Raw genomic sequence first — 17,188 nt, 5'->3', positions numbered from 1 at the left:
TTATCTATACATATAATAAAATCGATACACGTAGGTACATAAATAATAAAATAGTTGTAGGAAAATCGAAACTGTACATTTTTAAAAGAATACTTGGGGCGTGATTTACAATAGATACCGAAGCCAAAAATATAGTTTTTAGAATTTTTGTCTGTTTGCCTGCATGTATGACCCGGCTAATCTCAAAAAGTACAGAATAGATTTACTTCAAATTTAGAACAGATATAGCTTGAGACCTGAGGAAGGACATAGGATAGGTTTTATCCCGGAAATCCCACGGGAACGGGAACTATGCGACTTTTTCTTTGACTACGCGGGCGAATATTGGTATGGTATATAAAATTAATGAAAAATTTAGTTATACTTTGAGGCAATTAGACGTTGTTTATAAATGTGTGTGGAACTTGAAAGCTAAAAATGGCGACCTTAATCATAAAAGAGAGTTGTAGTTATTTAGGCTGTTTATTTTCAGTGGAATAGAGAAGCTAGTTAGGTAGTATTGACTTTAGGGCAGATTTTTCAATCCTTGGTTAATACTTATTCGTCGAATAACGTATTAAACTACCATTTCAAAAATATATTCTTTGCCCGTCTTTGACAGTTTACGGGTGACATTTTAATATTATCGTGTAATACTTAAAAAAAAAATCGACCCTTAGTCTTTAATAAACAGGTACCAAACATAATTTTTAAGTACGTAGAATATTAGATAACTAATACAATAAAACAAAAGTTTGGCATCATGATATGAAATGAATTATGATAAATGCGGTATCTCTACATAGTATAAAACAAAGTCGCATTCTCTGTCCCTATGTCCCTATGTATGCTTTAATCTTTAAAACTACGCAACGGATTTTGATGCGGTTTTTTTTAATAGATAGAGTGATTCAAGAGGAAGGTTTTAGTATATAAATTATTAAATTTTAGACAAAGCGGGCGAAGCCGCGGGCGGAAAGCTAGTATCAATATAAAATGATTTTCAACATTATAAAACGTTACCTTAGGTAAATTAGTCAAGGCCTAACTGAAAAATAATAAACTAAATCAAATCATCAAAGAAAACTTAAAACGGAATGTAAACTTATATTATCAAAAAAGTAAAGGAATATTTTTCATCATAGAGTAATAAGTTAGAAGCATTATTACAAAATACTAATTACTTTGACCTTTGATTTATCAAGAAAGGTTAAACAAAAGATAAGTTTTGTTCTCAATTAGGATCATGTTGTAGTGAAAATAAACTTCGATATTCCTAGGTAGTTTATTTCTTATGTATTCATTCGTTTCAATTTTAGTTAAAAGTATAGCAACACGAAAACAAATGAAAGACGACTCTACATAATTGTCAAGCGTTTTTTTTTAATAACTACGACTAGGTACTCCTAGGTAGGTAATGGATCTATCTATTCGAGTACGATATTTACTTATTAGGTTTTTATTAAATCCTATCCTATTATTATTATAAATGCGAAAGTTTGTGAGGATGGATGTATGTGTAGATATGTATGTATGTTTGTTACTCTTTCACGCAAATACTACTGAACCGATTACAATTAAATTAAGCACATATATAGGGGGAAACTTGGATTTCTTGAATTTCTTGACTTGGATTTCTTGACTTGAAACTGTAAACGGGAACTATGCGGAATTTTCTTTGAAAATCCGGGCGAAGCCGCGGGCGGAAAGCTACTCGCCTTTAAACGCAAAATATTATTTCATAGTGATGTATTATAGTAATGTCATCGCAAAATGCAAATGTAGAAACAATTATTCCACGTACTATTTAAATTTATTCACAAGTCAGCAATTTATACCAATGATATTTAATTTCGTAATTTTTATACTTATATTACTCGTACGGTTTTAGTTTTTAGTTTTTACCGATAAAGGAATTTCGGTATAAAATATCTCCGTTAATTGATGCTCTACTGCGCATGTTGTAACATCACCACTGCTCGAACGGTGAAGGAAAACATCGTGAGGAAACCGACATGTCGAAGAATTAAAAAGTTCGACGACATGTGTCATCCGCCAACACGCACTTGGCCAGCGTGGTGGATTATGGCCTGTACCCTCATATGAGGCCCGTGTCCCAGCAGTGGGAACGTATATGGGATGATGATGATAATTGATGCTCTACATACAAATTAATATTTTAGTTCTTTTAACAATAAGCATATTCAATTTACCATTATTCACATTACCATGAATATTATTTAGTCTAGATAATAATACACGCAGAAAAAAAACAATATTTTATTTAATGGGAACATTTATAAGAATTTATGATGCATTTAGTATGTAACATTATCAATCTCTTATAATCACAATAATAACTTAGGTATTTTTTTTTATTGCTATCTATACAAATACCAATTGAACGTTAAAGCGAAAATGGATCCGTCCATAAACACGTTTCATTTACATTCAAACTAAATATCTCAGATTCGATTTCTACCTAGTATCTACTATTTTAACATTTTGACAGTTGACATACATATTTATACACAGCGGCACACCCATTCAATGTAAACAAAACACAACATCATTAGTAGATAATATAAACAGAAACATACCAGTGATTTGGTCAGCACTCAAATTAGGGACACTCATTGCTTACGTTAACGATCACTAAACACTAAAAATCGATCGCACACGCGCCCGCGCATCGCCATAAACACTGAATAATAACACTTTCATAGGAAATCCACTAACAACAGTTTTCGATGAATTAACACGTTTTTACGTTCGTTTCTAGCGTTACACAACAAACCAGTGTTATAAATTTCACTGACACCTGTTCAATTCCCTATTTTGTGCATACGAATCGCTCGTTTACATATAACGGTGTGACATAGCCCTATAACCTACAAGTCGATGACAACACTCGAATTAATAAAAATACTGGCTGTATACGATCTGTCACTGTCACTTAAAAAAAAAAATAATTTAAAAAAGGAATTTCGTCAAATGCAAGAAACAAACGCGCGAGCTTGAGGCGTTGCTCTAGAATGAGATTATCAGTGTTTATCATAACTAGTGAGTACTTACGTCCTTTAATCGCTAGACACGTCACCGATAGCCACAACTCCGAGTTAGGAAAAACTAGTGTTGTATTGATAGGGTAATTTATTTGAATAATCGTTGTGGTTTCTTGTAACAGATATTAATAATTTGAAACTACTATACACAGATGTCGCTTGCGGCTTAACATATGGATACAAATCTTCGTCGGTATTTAAGTTGGCTAATGTGAGTCAGGTAAGAAAATATTACCTATTTTGAACAGCATGATATTGCTAATGCTTTACTATTTTATACTCAGGAAGCTGAAGATGCAAATAATATACACTTTAAGTTCAAATGAGAACTGTCAAGACAGACGGCTGCTAACATTATATTAAATTCTTGAGTCAAAATGCAAAAGCGTGGAACGCTGCAATGTGCAAAATGAGTGTTGCACAACTTCTTTAATGTCGTTTATTACGTGAAAGAACTTTCAGGAGAAAAATTAAATTTAAACTAAAACAGCGAGAGAAGTCAAGAATAGTTGGTAGAGCGTCTCAAAACAGCTTTTACCGGTAAAATGATTAGTGTGTGAATGGTATTGTTTTGTTATATACAATATTTAGAGTAGATAAAACATGTCAGACTAGTAAGAAAATAAAGCGAATGTTAATTTATTTCAGGATGGATCGGGTCTGTTTAAGAAATTACAAGACTTTTAAACAATATGCGTAAGTATCACAAAACGAGACATTTCAGAGCGCAATTTCAGACAAAGTATAATACAGCCTACAGGTCTTCTACTTCAACATTGTAGAAATAACATAGTTTCGTAACACACTATAAAAAGTATATCTATATTCATTGAGCATTATACGGTCTGACTGGTGGTTCGAGCAATAAATTCGTTATGTAAACCAACTTGACTGATATAATACTTGTCAACCAGGCGAGCCTTATAAAGAAATATTAATGCCAATCGTAATGGAATACATAGGTGTTCTATATGCTAAGATATATCACATAGTATATAAAACAAAGTCGCTGTCGCTGTCTGTTCGTCCCTATGTAATATTTAAAACTACGCAACGGATTTTGATGTTTTTTTTTTTAATAGATAGATCGTTTATTAGGGAAGGTTTTAGTTTAAATAGTAGTAGTTTGTTAGTTTTTTACAAAACGTGTGAAGCCACGCGTGGTGAGCTAGTAATATCAAGCGGCTTTTTTGCTTTTTTGCCGTATATATTGGTCTGCGTGTCATCTTGAAATCAAATAATTGTCTTTTTATCTCTATTTTGATATACATATTATGTAAAATAAATAATTATATAAAATAGGTTTTAACAGGAATTTATTGAAGGCGAGCGATAACTGGGTTGGATTCTGGTATGCTGTAGTACCATATAAAGATATTTTTTTCGTAATGTCAATACTCATTCGTGGAAGCTTTGTTTTATTGAGAAATGTTTTAATTATTCGCGTAATGAGCAGTCAATGTTACGGTGATTAATTATATTTATAGTGCGGTATTTATGGATTTTTCCTGCTGGTCTTTATATGTATTGCGTTGTGAGGTGGAAAAATATGTTTTAGTTTGTGTAATGAATTAGTATTGTGGTTAAATGATGTGGGTTTTGTGTGAATGTGAATGTTTTATATCAAGATTTATTTGGATATTGCCTTAAAACAAAGAATTTAGAAATTATTGATTTGCCGCATCCATAGTTTAAGAGCTCCTCTTTTCGTACGAAACGACTTACAAGATTAAGGAAATATTTAAGTTACTATCTTAGCTGTCATTGACTAAACCCTTTAAATTATGCCACTTCAATTATTATGTTATAATAATTATTTAAGTTTATAAATTAAGACGAGAACAAAGGTACTTATATATTCTATTAGGAAGTATATTTTGGTGATGAATTCCCCTTAATCAATGGCAATATTACGGTCTTTTTTTAAATATAAAATACCTGGTTATTTAAATTGTGGGTAAACATACGTTTGCGATATTATCTTTTTAATCGTCCTATTAAACAACCAAATCAAGAGCACTGAAAACCTATCCTTTAGGTAAACAACCATACAGCCTGACTCACGGACTTTTCCTTACTCATATAAACGTCACAATGGCTGATTTCTATCGATTCCAGTTAGCATGATTCATCTCAAATCTACATCATGAGCGCCATGTTTCTACTTCCCTCTAATTAAAAGGCAAATTGCAATCTAAATAATATAACCACTCAAGTGCTGAACGACCGGGAGCCGGTCGATCCACATTCAGGGGCTTGTGCGTTGCGACCGGCTCCCGGTCGATCAACAGTCGTGGGTTTTGCGTTCGCTTTATAAAACGGTCTAATAACCTTCCTCTTTCTAACTTATATGACATGTTAAGGAAAGAACAGGCTAGCTATAAATCAAGATAACAACATAACCACATGATTTAAGTGGCCCACTTTTCATGACACATTGAGTAGGTAGTTTTTTGTACAAAAAAATAAACAAGGAATGTGTAAAAAAAATGTATGGGAGGGTATGATGTTTTTATTTTCTCGTAAGAAGAGTGTAACAAAGGATCAATAAATATTAAAATCTCACTGAACAGCTGTTTTAATTTTTTATTAGCAGACAAAATGTAACAAAAATTACAAGGGTACATTTGCTTTGACTTACAAGTTGTTTTTATTTATTTAAATGTTACCATGTTTTGACAAGGCATCGACTATTTTATTATCTATGAATAAACATATATACTTGCAAATGTGCTAGATAAAGGAATCTGAGATAATCGACTTTAAAAAAATATTGGACCGCCAAAAACCCCAACTGCGGCGGCACCGGGAGCCGGTTCCGCACAAGACCCGATTTTTGCAAAATGGCTCCCGCACTTGAGTGGATAAATAAATAAATATTTCAGGACCTTTTTTGACGTCAATACATCACGCACACATGATTCAACTATCGTGAGCGAAAGGGACAACTGAAGTAAAATCTAGCTAATTAGCCATTTTGACGTGACACCTTATTTCCTTATCATAATAATATCATTGATATAAGTAAAAAAATAAACTAAACGTTGCGCCTTGCTGTGAATTCGTGGGGTGCTCTGTTTTACTTATAAGAACATGTTTTAATAATTTCAGCAAGGAAGATGTATTTCATTCTATGGAGTAGATTTGTTTTACTGGTGAAGAAATTACATTTTAATGAGGTTAATCATTATTATAAGAAGCCGAAGTTAATCCCTCTGTAATCTACAAGGTAAGTTTAACGTTTGATTTTATTCTGCACTAGCTGCTACGCGCGGTTTCACCCCCGTGGCTCCACTCCTGTTGCCCGTAGCGTGATGAAATATAGCCTATAACCTTCCTCGATAAATGGGCTATCTAACACCGAAAGAATTTTTCAAATCGGACCAGTAGTTCCCGAGATCAGTGCGTTCAAACAAGCAAACAAACAAACAAACAAACTCTTCAGCTTTATAATATTAGTATAGATTTTAGGATGCTATAGATATCGATTATAATAATCAAATGGATTGATAAACGTATCAGCAGTTAAACGGTTATTATTTTGTATATAAGCACAAGAAGTAAACTATGTGTGATTGTATTTTATACAAAACTAGCAGTCCGCCCCGGCTTCGCCCGTGGTACATATTTACGTTTTCTCTAGGTAAGAACCATCCTCGTACTTCAAGGAATATAATAAAAAAAGAATTAACAAAATCGGTTCAGCCGTTCTCAAGTTATGCGCTTACCAACACATTTTGGGATTCATTTTTATATATAACTAGCGGACCGCCCCGGCTTTGCCCGTGGTACATATTTACGTTTTCTCTACATAAGAACCATCCTCGTACTTCAAGGAATATAATAAAAAAAGAATTATCGAAATCGGTCCACCCGTTCTCGAGTTATGCGCTTACCAACACATTTTGCGATTCATTTTTATATATAAGACTAGCGGTCCGCCCCGGCTTCGCCCGTGGTACATAATATTTACGTTTTCTCTACATAAAAACCATCCTCGTACTTCAAGGAACATAATAAAAAAAGAATTATCGAAATTGGTTCAGCCGTTCTCGAGTTATGCGCTTACCAACACATTTTGCGATTCATTTTTATATATAAGAAGAAGATTAAATTATTAAGAATGGACTAAATCCACTTCTTATTAAAAAATATACGTAACAGGTAAATAAACAGTAAAAACATGAAATATTGATCATTTGATGTTAGTTATTAGTTACTTGTAGATTTTTAAACTGGATTGTAAATTAATATGTATTTATGTATTAGTATCGTGTAATTATATCGATAGAATTTACAATTATCATGTACAATCAATTACGTCAAGAAAAACTAGATTGGTTGAACATTTTTTAAATTATGTTACTATTATTAATATAAATGAATAGTACCTATTAGACTAGAGTAGATAATTTTTGAAACAAAAAAAAATCGCAGTCGGATGAAACCCATTAGAAAAGGAGGGGAATATGATAAAAATGTAAGGAAAAATAAATTACGGTCAATCCGAGTTCGGGAAGCGGGAGGGGGGAGCTTTTAAGAGAAAAAAATGGTTTCTCTCGATTTCCGACAAAACTACAAGTCCTATAGAAAAAAGTTCAATGGCAAAGTTGTAGGTAATTAAAAGTTCTACAACTTTTGTATTCACAATTTTTTCACATAACCTAAAAATTTAGGTGAAAAATTCAAAAAACCAAGTTTTTGGTCTTTTATTTCTATCTACTTCAAAATTTATTTTTTTTCTACGAAATTTGGTGGAAACTTACTTTATTATGTCCCAAATACACTGTAATTTATTTGATTGAAAATATTTATTTTTTCGCCTTATTTTGAATTAATACCAAAAAAACAACCTAATTTTCAATCGAAAAGTCACCCGTCAAAATATCAGCTTTTTTCAAAAACTTGGGGTGCCTTTTATTCATTGAAATCTCAACTTTCATATGGTGTAAAAAAAATAAACACCACCATAGTAAATGTTCTCAGGAAATGCATACAAACAGTCTGAAAATTAGCTTTTACTAAATCAGGCACACTTCTCGAACTACCTGAAATGTTTTTATCGACATCATTTTGCTTTTGAATATGCTGTAAAATATTAAACTTAGAACAGATAATTATTTTTCTTTTGAAATATTACCGAAAAGCCGATACAAGAGAAGATATAGAGTTCAAGAATTGTGCCTGATTTAGTAAAAGCTAATTTTCAGACTGTTTGTATGCATTTCCTGAGAACATTTACTATGGTGGTGTTTATTTTTTTGACACCATATGAAAGTAGAGATTTCAATGAATAAAAGGCACCCCAATTTTTTGAAAAAAGCTGATATTTTGACGGGTGACTTTTCGATTGAAAATTAGGTTGTTTTTTTGGTATTAATTCAAAATAAGGCGAAAAAATAAATATTTTCAATCAAATAAATTACAGTGTATTTGGGACATAATAAAGTAAGTTTCCACCAAATTTCGTAGAAAAAAAATAAATTTTGAAGTAGATAGAAATAAAAGACCAAAAGCTTGGTTTTTTGAATTTTTCACCTAAATTTTTAGGTTATGTGAAAAAATTGTGAATACAAAAGTTGTAGAACTTTTAATTACCTACAACTTTACCATTGAACTTTTTTCTATAGGACTTGTAGTTTTGTCGGAAATTGAGAGAAACCATTTTTTTCTCTTAAAAGCTCCCCCCTCCCGCTTCCCGAACTCGGATTGACCGTAATTTATTTTTCCTTACATTTTTATCATATTCCCCTCCTTCTCTAATGGGTTTCATCCGACTGCGATTTTTTTTATCTTTTCATTATTTTCAAAGGCTTCTACCCCAGTCTATATGTAATAAATTTTATGTTGTTTTGTACAAAATTGCATTAAATTATCTGTACTTCTATATCTACTAATCTTTACTAATATTATAAAGCTGTAGAGTTTGTTTGTTTGAACGCGCTAATCTCAGGCACTACTGGTCGTATTTGAAAAATTCTTTCGGTTTTAGATAGCCCATTTATCAAAGAAGGATATAATATTATATCATTAGGTACGTTAAGACTAACAGGAGCGGACTGCGGAGCCACGCGGGTGAAACCGCGAAGAGCAGCTAACATTTTATATATATCTAGAAAATATTTGTATGTTTGTAACGAATTGGCTCAAAAAGTACTGAACGGATTTGGATAAAACTGTGCAGTAATATCTAGGTTAAACATCAGAATGACACATGAGCTATATAAATATATACTGGTTTTGCCCGCATAGTTTGTCCGCAGATGAAACCACACGGCACAGCTAATAATAATTTATAATTTGAACTGTTACTTATGCAATTTTCATAATTAAAAACGAAATATTTCCAGAATTTAATATTAATTATGCATTCTGTATATTTCTGATGATATTTAAATACATACAAAATTTTTATACTCTCGTCCAGACAGACTATAAACTATAGACATAAAAAATATGTATATTTTGAGCTGTGGTTCACCAATAAAGCTAGTGTCTAGCTTAGCCAGATGCGCTAGAAATATTATTTAGGTCACGAAGTGGCTATCTGCGGCCAATTAGGAGCTATTTTAAAATTTAGTTTATTTGGGTATTTTAATATAGGTTGGATAGTTTTTATTTCATAATCTGATACTTATATGAGTTGAGCTTTGGTTATAAGCAGTCTATGTGCTTTTTAGACTATAAATTATAAATCTAGGTACCTACTTTCTACAATTTTCTTTGAGCAAAAATGTCCATAAAAATAAATACAAATAGATAAGTAGTGAACTAAATATAAAATTTATCTGCTTCAACACTTTTGAATTTATATTTAAACGTAATAAATGGATATAAAACGCACATAATATGCTGTCCCATTTTCACCTTTATTTGTTTTTAAATAAAATCGATTGAAAAAGAACCATGTATATAATAGGATTCTATCAAAACAACCCACAGTAAAAGGAAATTTTCCTCTGACTATAGATTTGTGTTTTTAATTAAATTACCATGACAATTGCTTTGTTAGGAATTCAGGAAAGGTCGTCGGAAAAACATGCAAATTCTAATCGATTCATGTACTTGACATGTTCTTAGTAACTTCTGTGTAATGGTGATTTTAATCAGAAATCCCTGAGGCGGAGACCTATTGATATTACTCTTGAATAAGATTTTTTTTTCATAATAATCAAGATGTTTTAGACTGACCTAAAGGACAATAATAATATTAAGTTTGAGTTAGTATCGCCTTATATGATATACATGTAAATAAAATAACATATACACCTCCCGGTGGTTGCCTGGCAGAGATCACTGCATAGTTATAAGACCGCCCTATGTGCTTTTATTTTATGTGTTTTGTAACCTTTATGTACTTATTTACTTGCACAATAAAGTGTTAAATAAATAAATAAATAAACATTAACTATATTATGTATGTTTGTAAATGATGTTTTTATATGCATTTGTATATTGCAATATGTTTGATGTGATTTTGGTATGCATTTGGTCAAAGCGGTCGATGTTATGGCTACCCGGAAAAGATCTTATAAATAAAAAATCAACGTTAAATTATATCAGAGTTAAACTAATAAAAGCTGTAAAACAACATATATTCCAACATTACTATCGTAACATATAGTAATATTCTCACGGTCCGGTGAACAAGTATATACAATTTTATCGCCAAATGAAAATTAAAGTTGATGTCGAAGTGAAGCGAGACGTTGTTAGGGCGTTTGTCCACTACAAGGAATTTTACGGTCCGGCATTCCGATTTTTTACGGTCCGGTATGGCACGCAATTAATCTAAATACTAGCTTGTGCACTATACGTAATTTTACTGTCCGACATTTTACTTTTCCCTATTCCGGATGGTTTTTTGAGTTTACGAGTCGCTGTAGGTATAATTGTTTTCGAGTGCCCACTTGCTTGGATTTTACTCTTTTTATTGCATATGCAAATTGAAAGCAAGCTCTTGTTTTACTTTCTTTTAGCTGGCAATGAGATTTGAGAAGTCGGTATTGTTATTTTATATATACATTGACCAAGCATTGACCTATAATTATTATCTAAGTAAGTGTTGGTAAGTTAAAGTTCAAGTGGGAATAGATTTAGCTCCTCGTCACTGATTAAAATAAATAAGTGAAACACGCATTTTAAATCTCTTACGGAACTTTACTTTTTATTATAACGAAGTAATATAATATTTCACCTTCTATATTTTTACCTACTCGTTTCTTGTAAAATGCAAAAACAATCATTTATTATTGATAGATATGCGGAAGGACACGAATGAAACGCTAGACGGCTGTTAACGAACTGACTTTAATGTCACGTAAGATGACAAATCAATGCACATACATAACAGTCCCTCCCCCATAGTGAAACATAATTAAAAATACTTTTTGAAGTCAACCTTGGGACGGTTGCGCTTCTCACGCGCGTTAGGGGCCGATTGGTACGGCTGGACTTCATCGCGCTGCTGCTGGCTCGCTTCCGCGTCGTGGAAGCACTCGTCTTCCACATCGGTCTCGGGCGGGCGCCGTACGCCTCGCGTCGTCGTCACCCACGACGGCCGCGGCGGCGAGCGCTGCTGTCCGTCAGTGGCCGGTTGAGGCGAGCCGCTGTTTACAGGTGAATCTGTCACCCTGTCGTCCCCTCTCTCATCCGCCTCTGCTCTTGGCACGGACGCTTCTCGTGTCGCGGACGTTGAAGGCGTCGGAGAATGCGATGATGTGCCCGATACGTTAGAATTTTCTAAGTCCCAAGGTTGCTTATCTAAAATATCGCCTTTGTATAGAATTATTTGATTCTTGTGTTTTTTAACTATCGAATTTGTTACAAAATCTTTAATACAATATAACATTTTCCCCATTTTTCTTATAATAGTACCTTTACACCATTTATAGTCTTTCTTATTAAAATGTTTTTTATATAAAACGTATTGTCCAGGCACAAATACTACATCTCTTTTATGTACATTTTTAGTTTGTGAACACTGATTAAAATATGTTACATTACTATTAGCGGATGCGGTTGATGAAAGCGGAAAACGAGTATGATTCATTAAATCAAAACGGCACCTCAGCTTGCGCCCAAACACTAACTCAGCCGGAGAAACATTTGTTATCGAATGCACAGAGTTACGGTAATCGAATAAATATTTGAGTAAATTCAATCTACTATCTTTCTTGTTTTTATTACTCAAAATACTAGATTTAATACCTTTTTTTACAATTTTAACGTATATTTCGGCTTGGCCGTTACTAGCCGGGTGGTAAGACGGTGACGTTAACTGATTGATACCGTTTAACTGACAGAAATATCTAAATTCTGTTGACGTGAACGCTGTACCATTATCAGACACTATCGTATTAGGTAGCCCAAAACGAGATATAAATTCATACATTTTATCCGTTACGGCGCTCGAGTTACAACTACTCATATCATAAACTTCGACCCATTTACTATAAGCATCCACTATGACCAAGTACATTCGACCATTTAGAGGCCCAAGGAAATCCAGATGTATTCTATAGAATGGGTGCGGTGCGGCGGGCCACGGAACAATAGGCGCCTTTGGTGGTGATGACCTTAATTGATTACAAACATCACAGGTACTTATCATTTTTTCAAGCGTTTCGTCTATGCCAGGAAACCAAAATCTCGCCCGGGCTTCCGCCTTAGTTTTAACTATACCCAAATGTGACGTATGCAATTCCTTTAAAACCTGATTACGTAAAGAACTCGGTATAACTATCTTGTGCCCGCGCATAAGACACTCATTTTCATATGATAACTGCAACCTACACGCAAAATATGGTTGAATTAAAGCATCGCTTACCTTTCTAGGCCAGCCGTTTAATACTTAAGTAATAACTCGATTCAGTATCGGATCTTTAATAGTTGCTTCTCGCAACTCACACATTATAGTGATCGGTAACGCGCCCTCAAAAACAAATCGAATATACGCTGCGCGGTCGCAGGTGTCTGCCTCCCCGCGCGCTTTCCCCCCGTCCGCTGGCGCGAGCGGTAGGCTCGCCCGCGATAGATAATCAGCTGTATTGTCTTTACTCTTTACATATTCAATCTCGTAATTGTAGCTACTTAAAAATAACGCATATCGTTGTAACCTATTTGCCGATACTTCCGGAATGCCCTTATATGGACCGAATATTGATAGAAGAGGCTTATGATCAGTTCGTAAAATAAACGGTGAAGTACGACCGTACAAGTATTGATGAAATCGCCGCACACCAAAAATAATAGCGGTAGCTTCTTTTTGTATTTGCGAGTAATGCTTTTCTGCGCTATTTAAGGTACGAGACGCAAAAGCAACTGGTCTTTCTTGCCCATCACCCGCTATTTGGGATAAAATTGCCCCTAAACCACTTGGTGATGCGTCCACCGTTAAAATAATTTTTGCTTCTGCGTTGTAGTGTGCTAACACTTGATCGGAATTATTCTCGTCCACGTTTGCAGACTGTGATCGAAATTGGATAAAATGCTCATATTCGAAAACGACATTTTTATTTTATTTTTTTATATCGCGGGTATCTCGTCGCCACTGATAGATATGCGGAAGGACACGAATGAAACGCTAGACGGCTGTTAACGAACTGACTTTAATGTCACGTAAGATGACAAATCAATGCACATACATAACAATTATACCGCCATACTTCCTTGAACTGTACCGCACTGATCCGAGTAAAGACGGACAGGTGCACAAGCAATTCATCGGTTTTTTCATGCCCGCCCTAAGGGCGCTTGTGCACTACAAGGAATTTTACTGTCCGGCATTCCGATTTTTTACGGTCCGGTATGGCACGCAATTAATCTAAATACTAGCTTGTGCACTATACGTAATTTTACTGTCCGACATTTTACTTTTCCCTATTCCGGATGGTTTTTTTGAGTTTACGAGTCGCTGTAGGTATAATAATTGTTTTCGAGTGCCCACTTGCTTGGATTTTACTCTTTTTATTGCATATGCCAACTGAAAGCAAGCTCTTGTTTTACTTTGTTTTAGCTGGCAATGAGATTTGAGAAGTCGATATTGTTATTTTATATACATTGACCAAGCATTGACCTATAATTATTATCTAAGTAAGTGTTGGTAAGTTAAAGTTCAAGTGGGAATAGATTTAGCTCCTCGTCACCGATTAAAATAAATAAGTGAAACACGCATTTTGAATCTCTTACGGAACTTTACTTTTTATTATAACGAAGTAATATAATATTTCACCTTCTATATTTTTACTCGTTTCTTGTAAAATGCGAAAACAATCATTTATGATAGCATTATACCGCCATCCTCCTTGAGCTGTACCGCACTGATCCGAGTAAAGACGGACAGGTGCACAAGCAATTCATCGGTTTTTTCATGCCACACCGGACCGTAAAAAATCGGAATGCCGGACGGTAAAATTCCTTGTAGTGCACAAGCGCCCTACGCGATAATCCGAGATTTTACGCCAAATTTGACATAATCCTTTAAATACCGATTAGGAAGCCACTACAGTAAATGAGAAAGCGATTTGCCATTTCTTTTTAAACACGCTTTTAGTAGTTTCACCTGTATGTTTGTAGGCAACCTACTTCTTTAGACTTCAAACTTTATACACTAATAATTAAAGATCATTGACGATAAAATAATTTCATAAATGAAGTTTGCTTTTTTAAATAAGATTAAAACATTTATTTTAACATTACGAGTAAGTTAAATGGTGTTATTATTCATTTTATCTCAGTGTTTATCGTTAATTACTTGATTAGTATTAATTACCTATATTTAATTTTATAAGCACATTGTGTTAGGGAAAGGCGAGCGGTTTAGATTGCTGATTATTTAAAACGGCATTGACGAACAATAAATTTAAGTAAAAAATAGTTACAATTACTGGAAGTTCCATATTATGTGAACACAAAAATGGTGACGAATAAATTTCTAACTTACGTACAATGTACAACAATTGGTTATGTTGCTATTTTTCTGTTTCAAAATTATAAAATTCATTAATTACGAACGTATAAGATTTACAGAAATAACAATAAATGTGACAAACGTTTTCTATTTTAAAATTAAACTAATAAATAACATTTATTTACTAAAACAAATCATGTACAATCTCTCTTTTAAGTTAATCAATTAACTACCAAATAAATAAATTGTAACGCCATATAATCGCAATCCGCTACCGCTTCACGAAACACCATACCTTTATGCTCACTGGGTGGGCAGGAAACATGAGGCTGACCTATTCAAAATATCCACGTTAACCTTTGCGGCTGAGGTCGTTTCATACAGACTTATCTTACTGAACGGACAGACAGACATAGACTACTTAGCGAGGTATATCAATTATTGTACGACGTTGCACTGGAGAAGTAGTTTTGTACAGTTTTTACGCTGGGAACGTAGTTTTGGAAATTTGTTTGGACTTTTGGTTTTTATGGTAAAAGGTTGTTATAAGGTAATTCCATTTTTATAAATTTTCATTGGAATTTATGAATTAGGAAAAGAATGGAAAAGAGGAATCATTTATTTATACGTCAATAAATCTTAAAATATTATTCTTTAGAATTTTTGAAAGCAATGTTTGGTGAGTATTTTTTCCACTTTATTTATAAATTAACTTCAATACTTAATAATTAAACAATAAGTAAGTAAGTAGACGTAGTCAAACAATATCTTATAACAAACTGGACAATACCACAAACTAGACAATACTGTGATAGTGATATTAAAACGTGTTATGTAACTATTTTAAATTATTTTTTATCTAATCAACAAATAAATATTTTACCCAATGTATTTAAAAAACAAAAAGTAAGTATTAAAAGTACGTGACCTCTAGATTTAATTCACTCTATAACAACACATTTATAATGTAAAATGAACACGATTTATTTAGTTAATTAAGTTATGCTTCGGGTGAACTCGTACTTAATTTACTTCAAAATTTAACAGAATTTTGATGTCTGTTTAATTTTCAAAAATTAATGAGGGGTCGCAATTGTTGCATGTACTTATTTATAAATTAAATAATATCTAAAAAAAATTAATTCACGCAATTATAAGAAAGAAAATAATTTATGTTGTTAGTTCAGTTAGTTTATTCTAATTTGAATAGGTTTAAAAAGTATACGCAAAATGTTTTTTAACGGATTAAAAATTGGATTCATTCATTACATTATTTTAAAAGTAAAATTGACCTTTTTCAAATATATTTTTATTTTTAAGGAAAAACGATCAAATAACGAAGAAAATGAATTGAAACTCAATATATAAAAAGCCACGAAAGTACTTTGAACTAACATAATTCAATTCCACGTTATTAGCAGGTCTCCTTAAATAAAATGCTTTTACTGTAAGAGGTCATTTTGGAAAACCGAAAGCTGACGACTTAATTTCATTCTTCAAAGAAAATTTGTTGATTGAAAAATATAGATGCAAGGGTATTATTTTTATTAGGTATTGGCTTATACAATTTTATAGTTTTCAAAGCTGTAGTTATTATTAGTAATGTATTGAAAAACAATCAAATGCCTATAAAATTTTCATTTCACAGATTAAAATATGCTTCATGTGTTTAGTTTTTGAGGAGTGGTTAAATACGATGCAATTAGATATATTTTATTATTGATACTTTTCATATTATTGCTTTATGTGAAGTATGTTGACAATTTATTTTTGTAACGTGTAAATTATTATCATCATAATGTTTCTATTTATATTTCAATAGGAGTCGGGTACAACAAATCAAAGGTAAGGATGTCACCGGTCTTTTGATAGACTTAAGTATGTCATATTATGTTTAGATATGGGTCCATCACGTAAAGGCCTTTTATTATTATTTGTGCTTTTTATATGTGACTGTGATACTAGTATTATTAACGCGAAAGTATGTGAGTATGGAGTGGTATGGATGTACTTATGTACGTTTGTTCATATTTCAAGAAAAAAAAAACAACAACTGGACGGATTTGCATGAAACTTTACAGTAATATAAGTCATCAGAATAACACATGAGCTTTAGAAATACTTGAAATTGCGTGATACCGCGGGACACAATTTCATCATTATAGTCGGATAATAGAACATTCTAGATGCGTTCTACAAAGTCTTCCAGACCTAAGACAGATATAGTTGATCC

At 32.9% G+C, this 17,188-nt stretch overlaps 1 protein-coding gene and 1 pseudogene across 3 annotated transcripts in view; one reads left to right on the top strand and one right to left on the bottom strand.

The window, feature by feature from the left end:
- The window catches only part of cv-c (RhoGTPase activating protein), a 239,407-nt gene that overhangs the window by 63,733 nt on the left and 158,486 nt on the right, over positions 1-17,188 (bottom strand). Inside the window, exon 1 of one of the 2 annotated variants that reach the window (XM_089708053.1) lies at positions 2,580-2,739. The exons of the other annotated variant lie outside the window; for it this stretch is intronic. Coding sequence (XP_089564179.1) covers positions 2,580-2,616 — 37 coding nt within the window. The 5' untranslated portion in view covers positions 2,617-2,739. Of the gene's footprint in view, positions 1-2,579; positions 2,740-17,188 lie in introns of those variants that run through there. 2 annotated transcript variants of the gene reach the window in all.
- Positions 1-17,188, top strand: part of LOC149479552 (uncharacterized) — a 217,863-nt pseudogene that overhangs the window by 178,190 nt on the left and 22,485 nt on the right. The gene's annotated exons all lie outside the window — the stretch shown is intronic.

Source organism: Colias philodice, chromosome 20 (assembly GCF_061535455.1).
Source record: "Colias philodice isolate Cphi_HAF_F1 chromosome 20, ilColPhil1 Martin Lab GWU primary, whole genome shotgun sequence".
In the NCBI taxonomy this organism is placed as follows: domain Eukaryota; kingdom Metazoa; phylum Arthropoda; class Insecta; order Lepidoptera; family Pieridae; genus Colias; species Colias philodice.
This window is presented reverse-complemented; position numbering and strand designations above follow the sequence as displayed.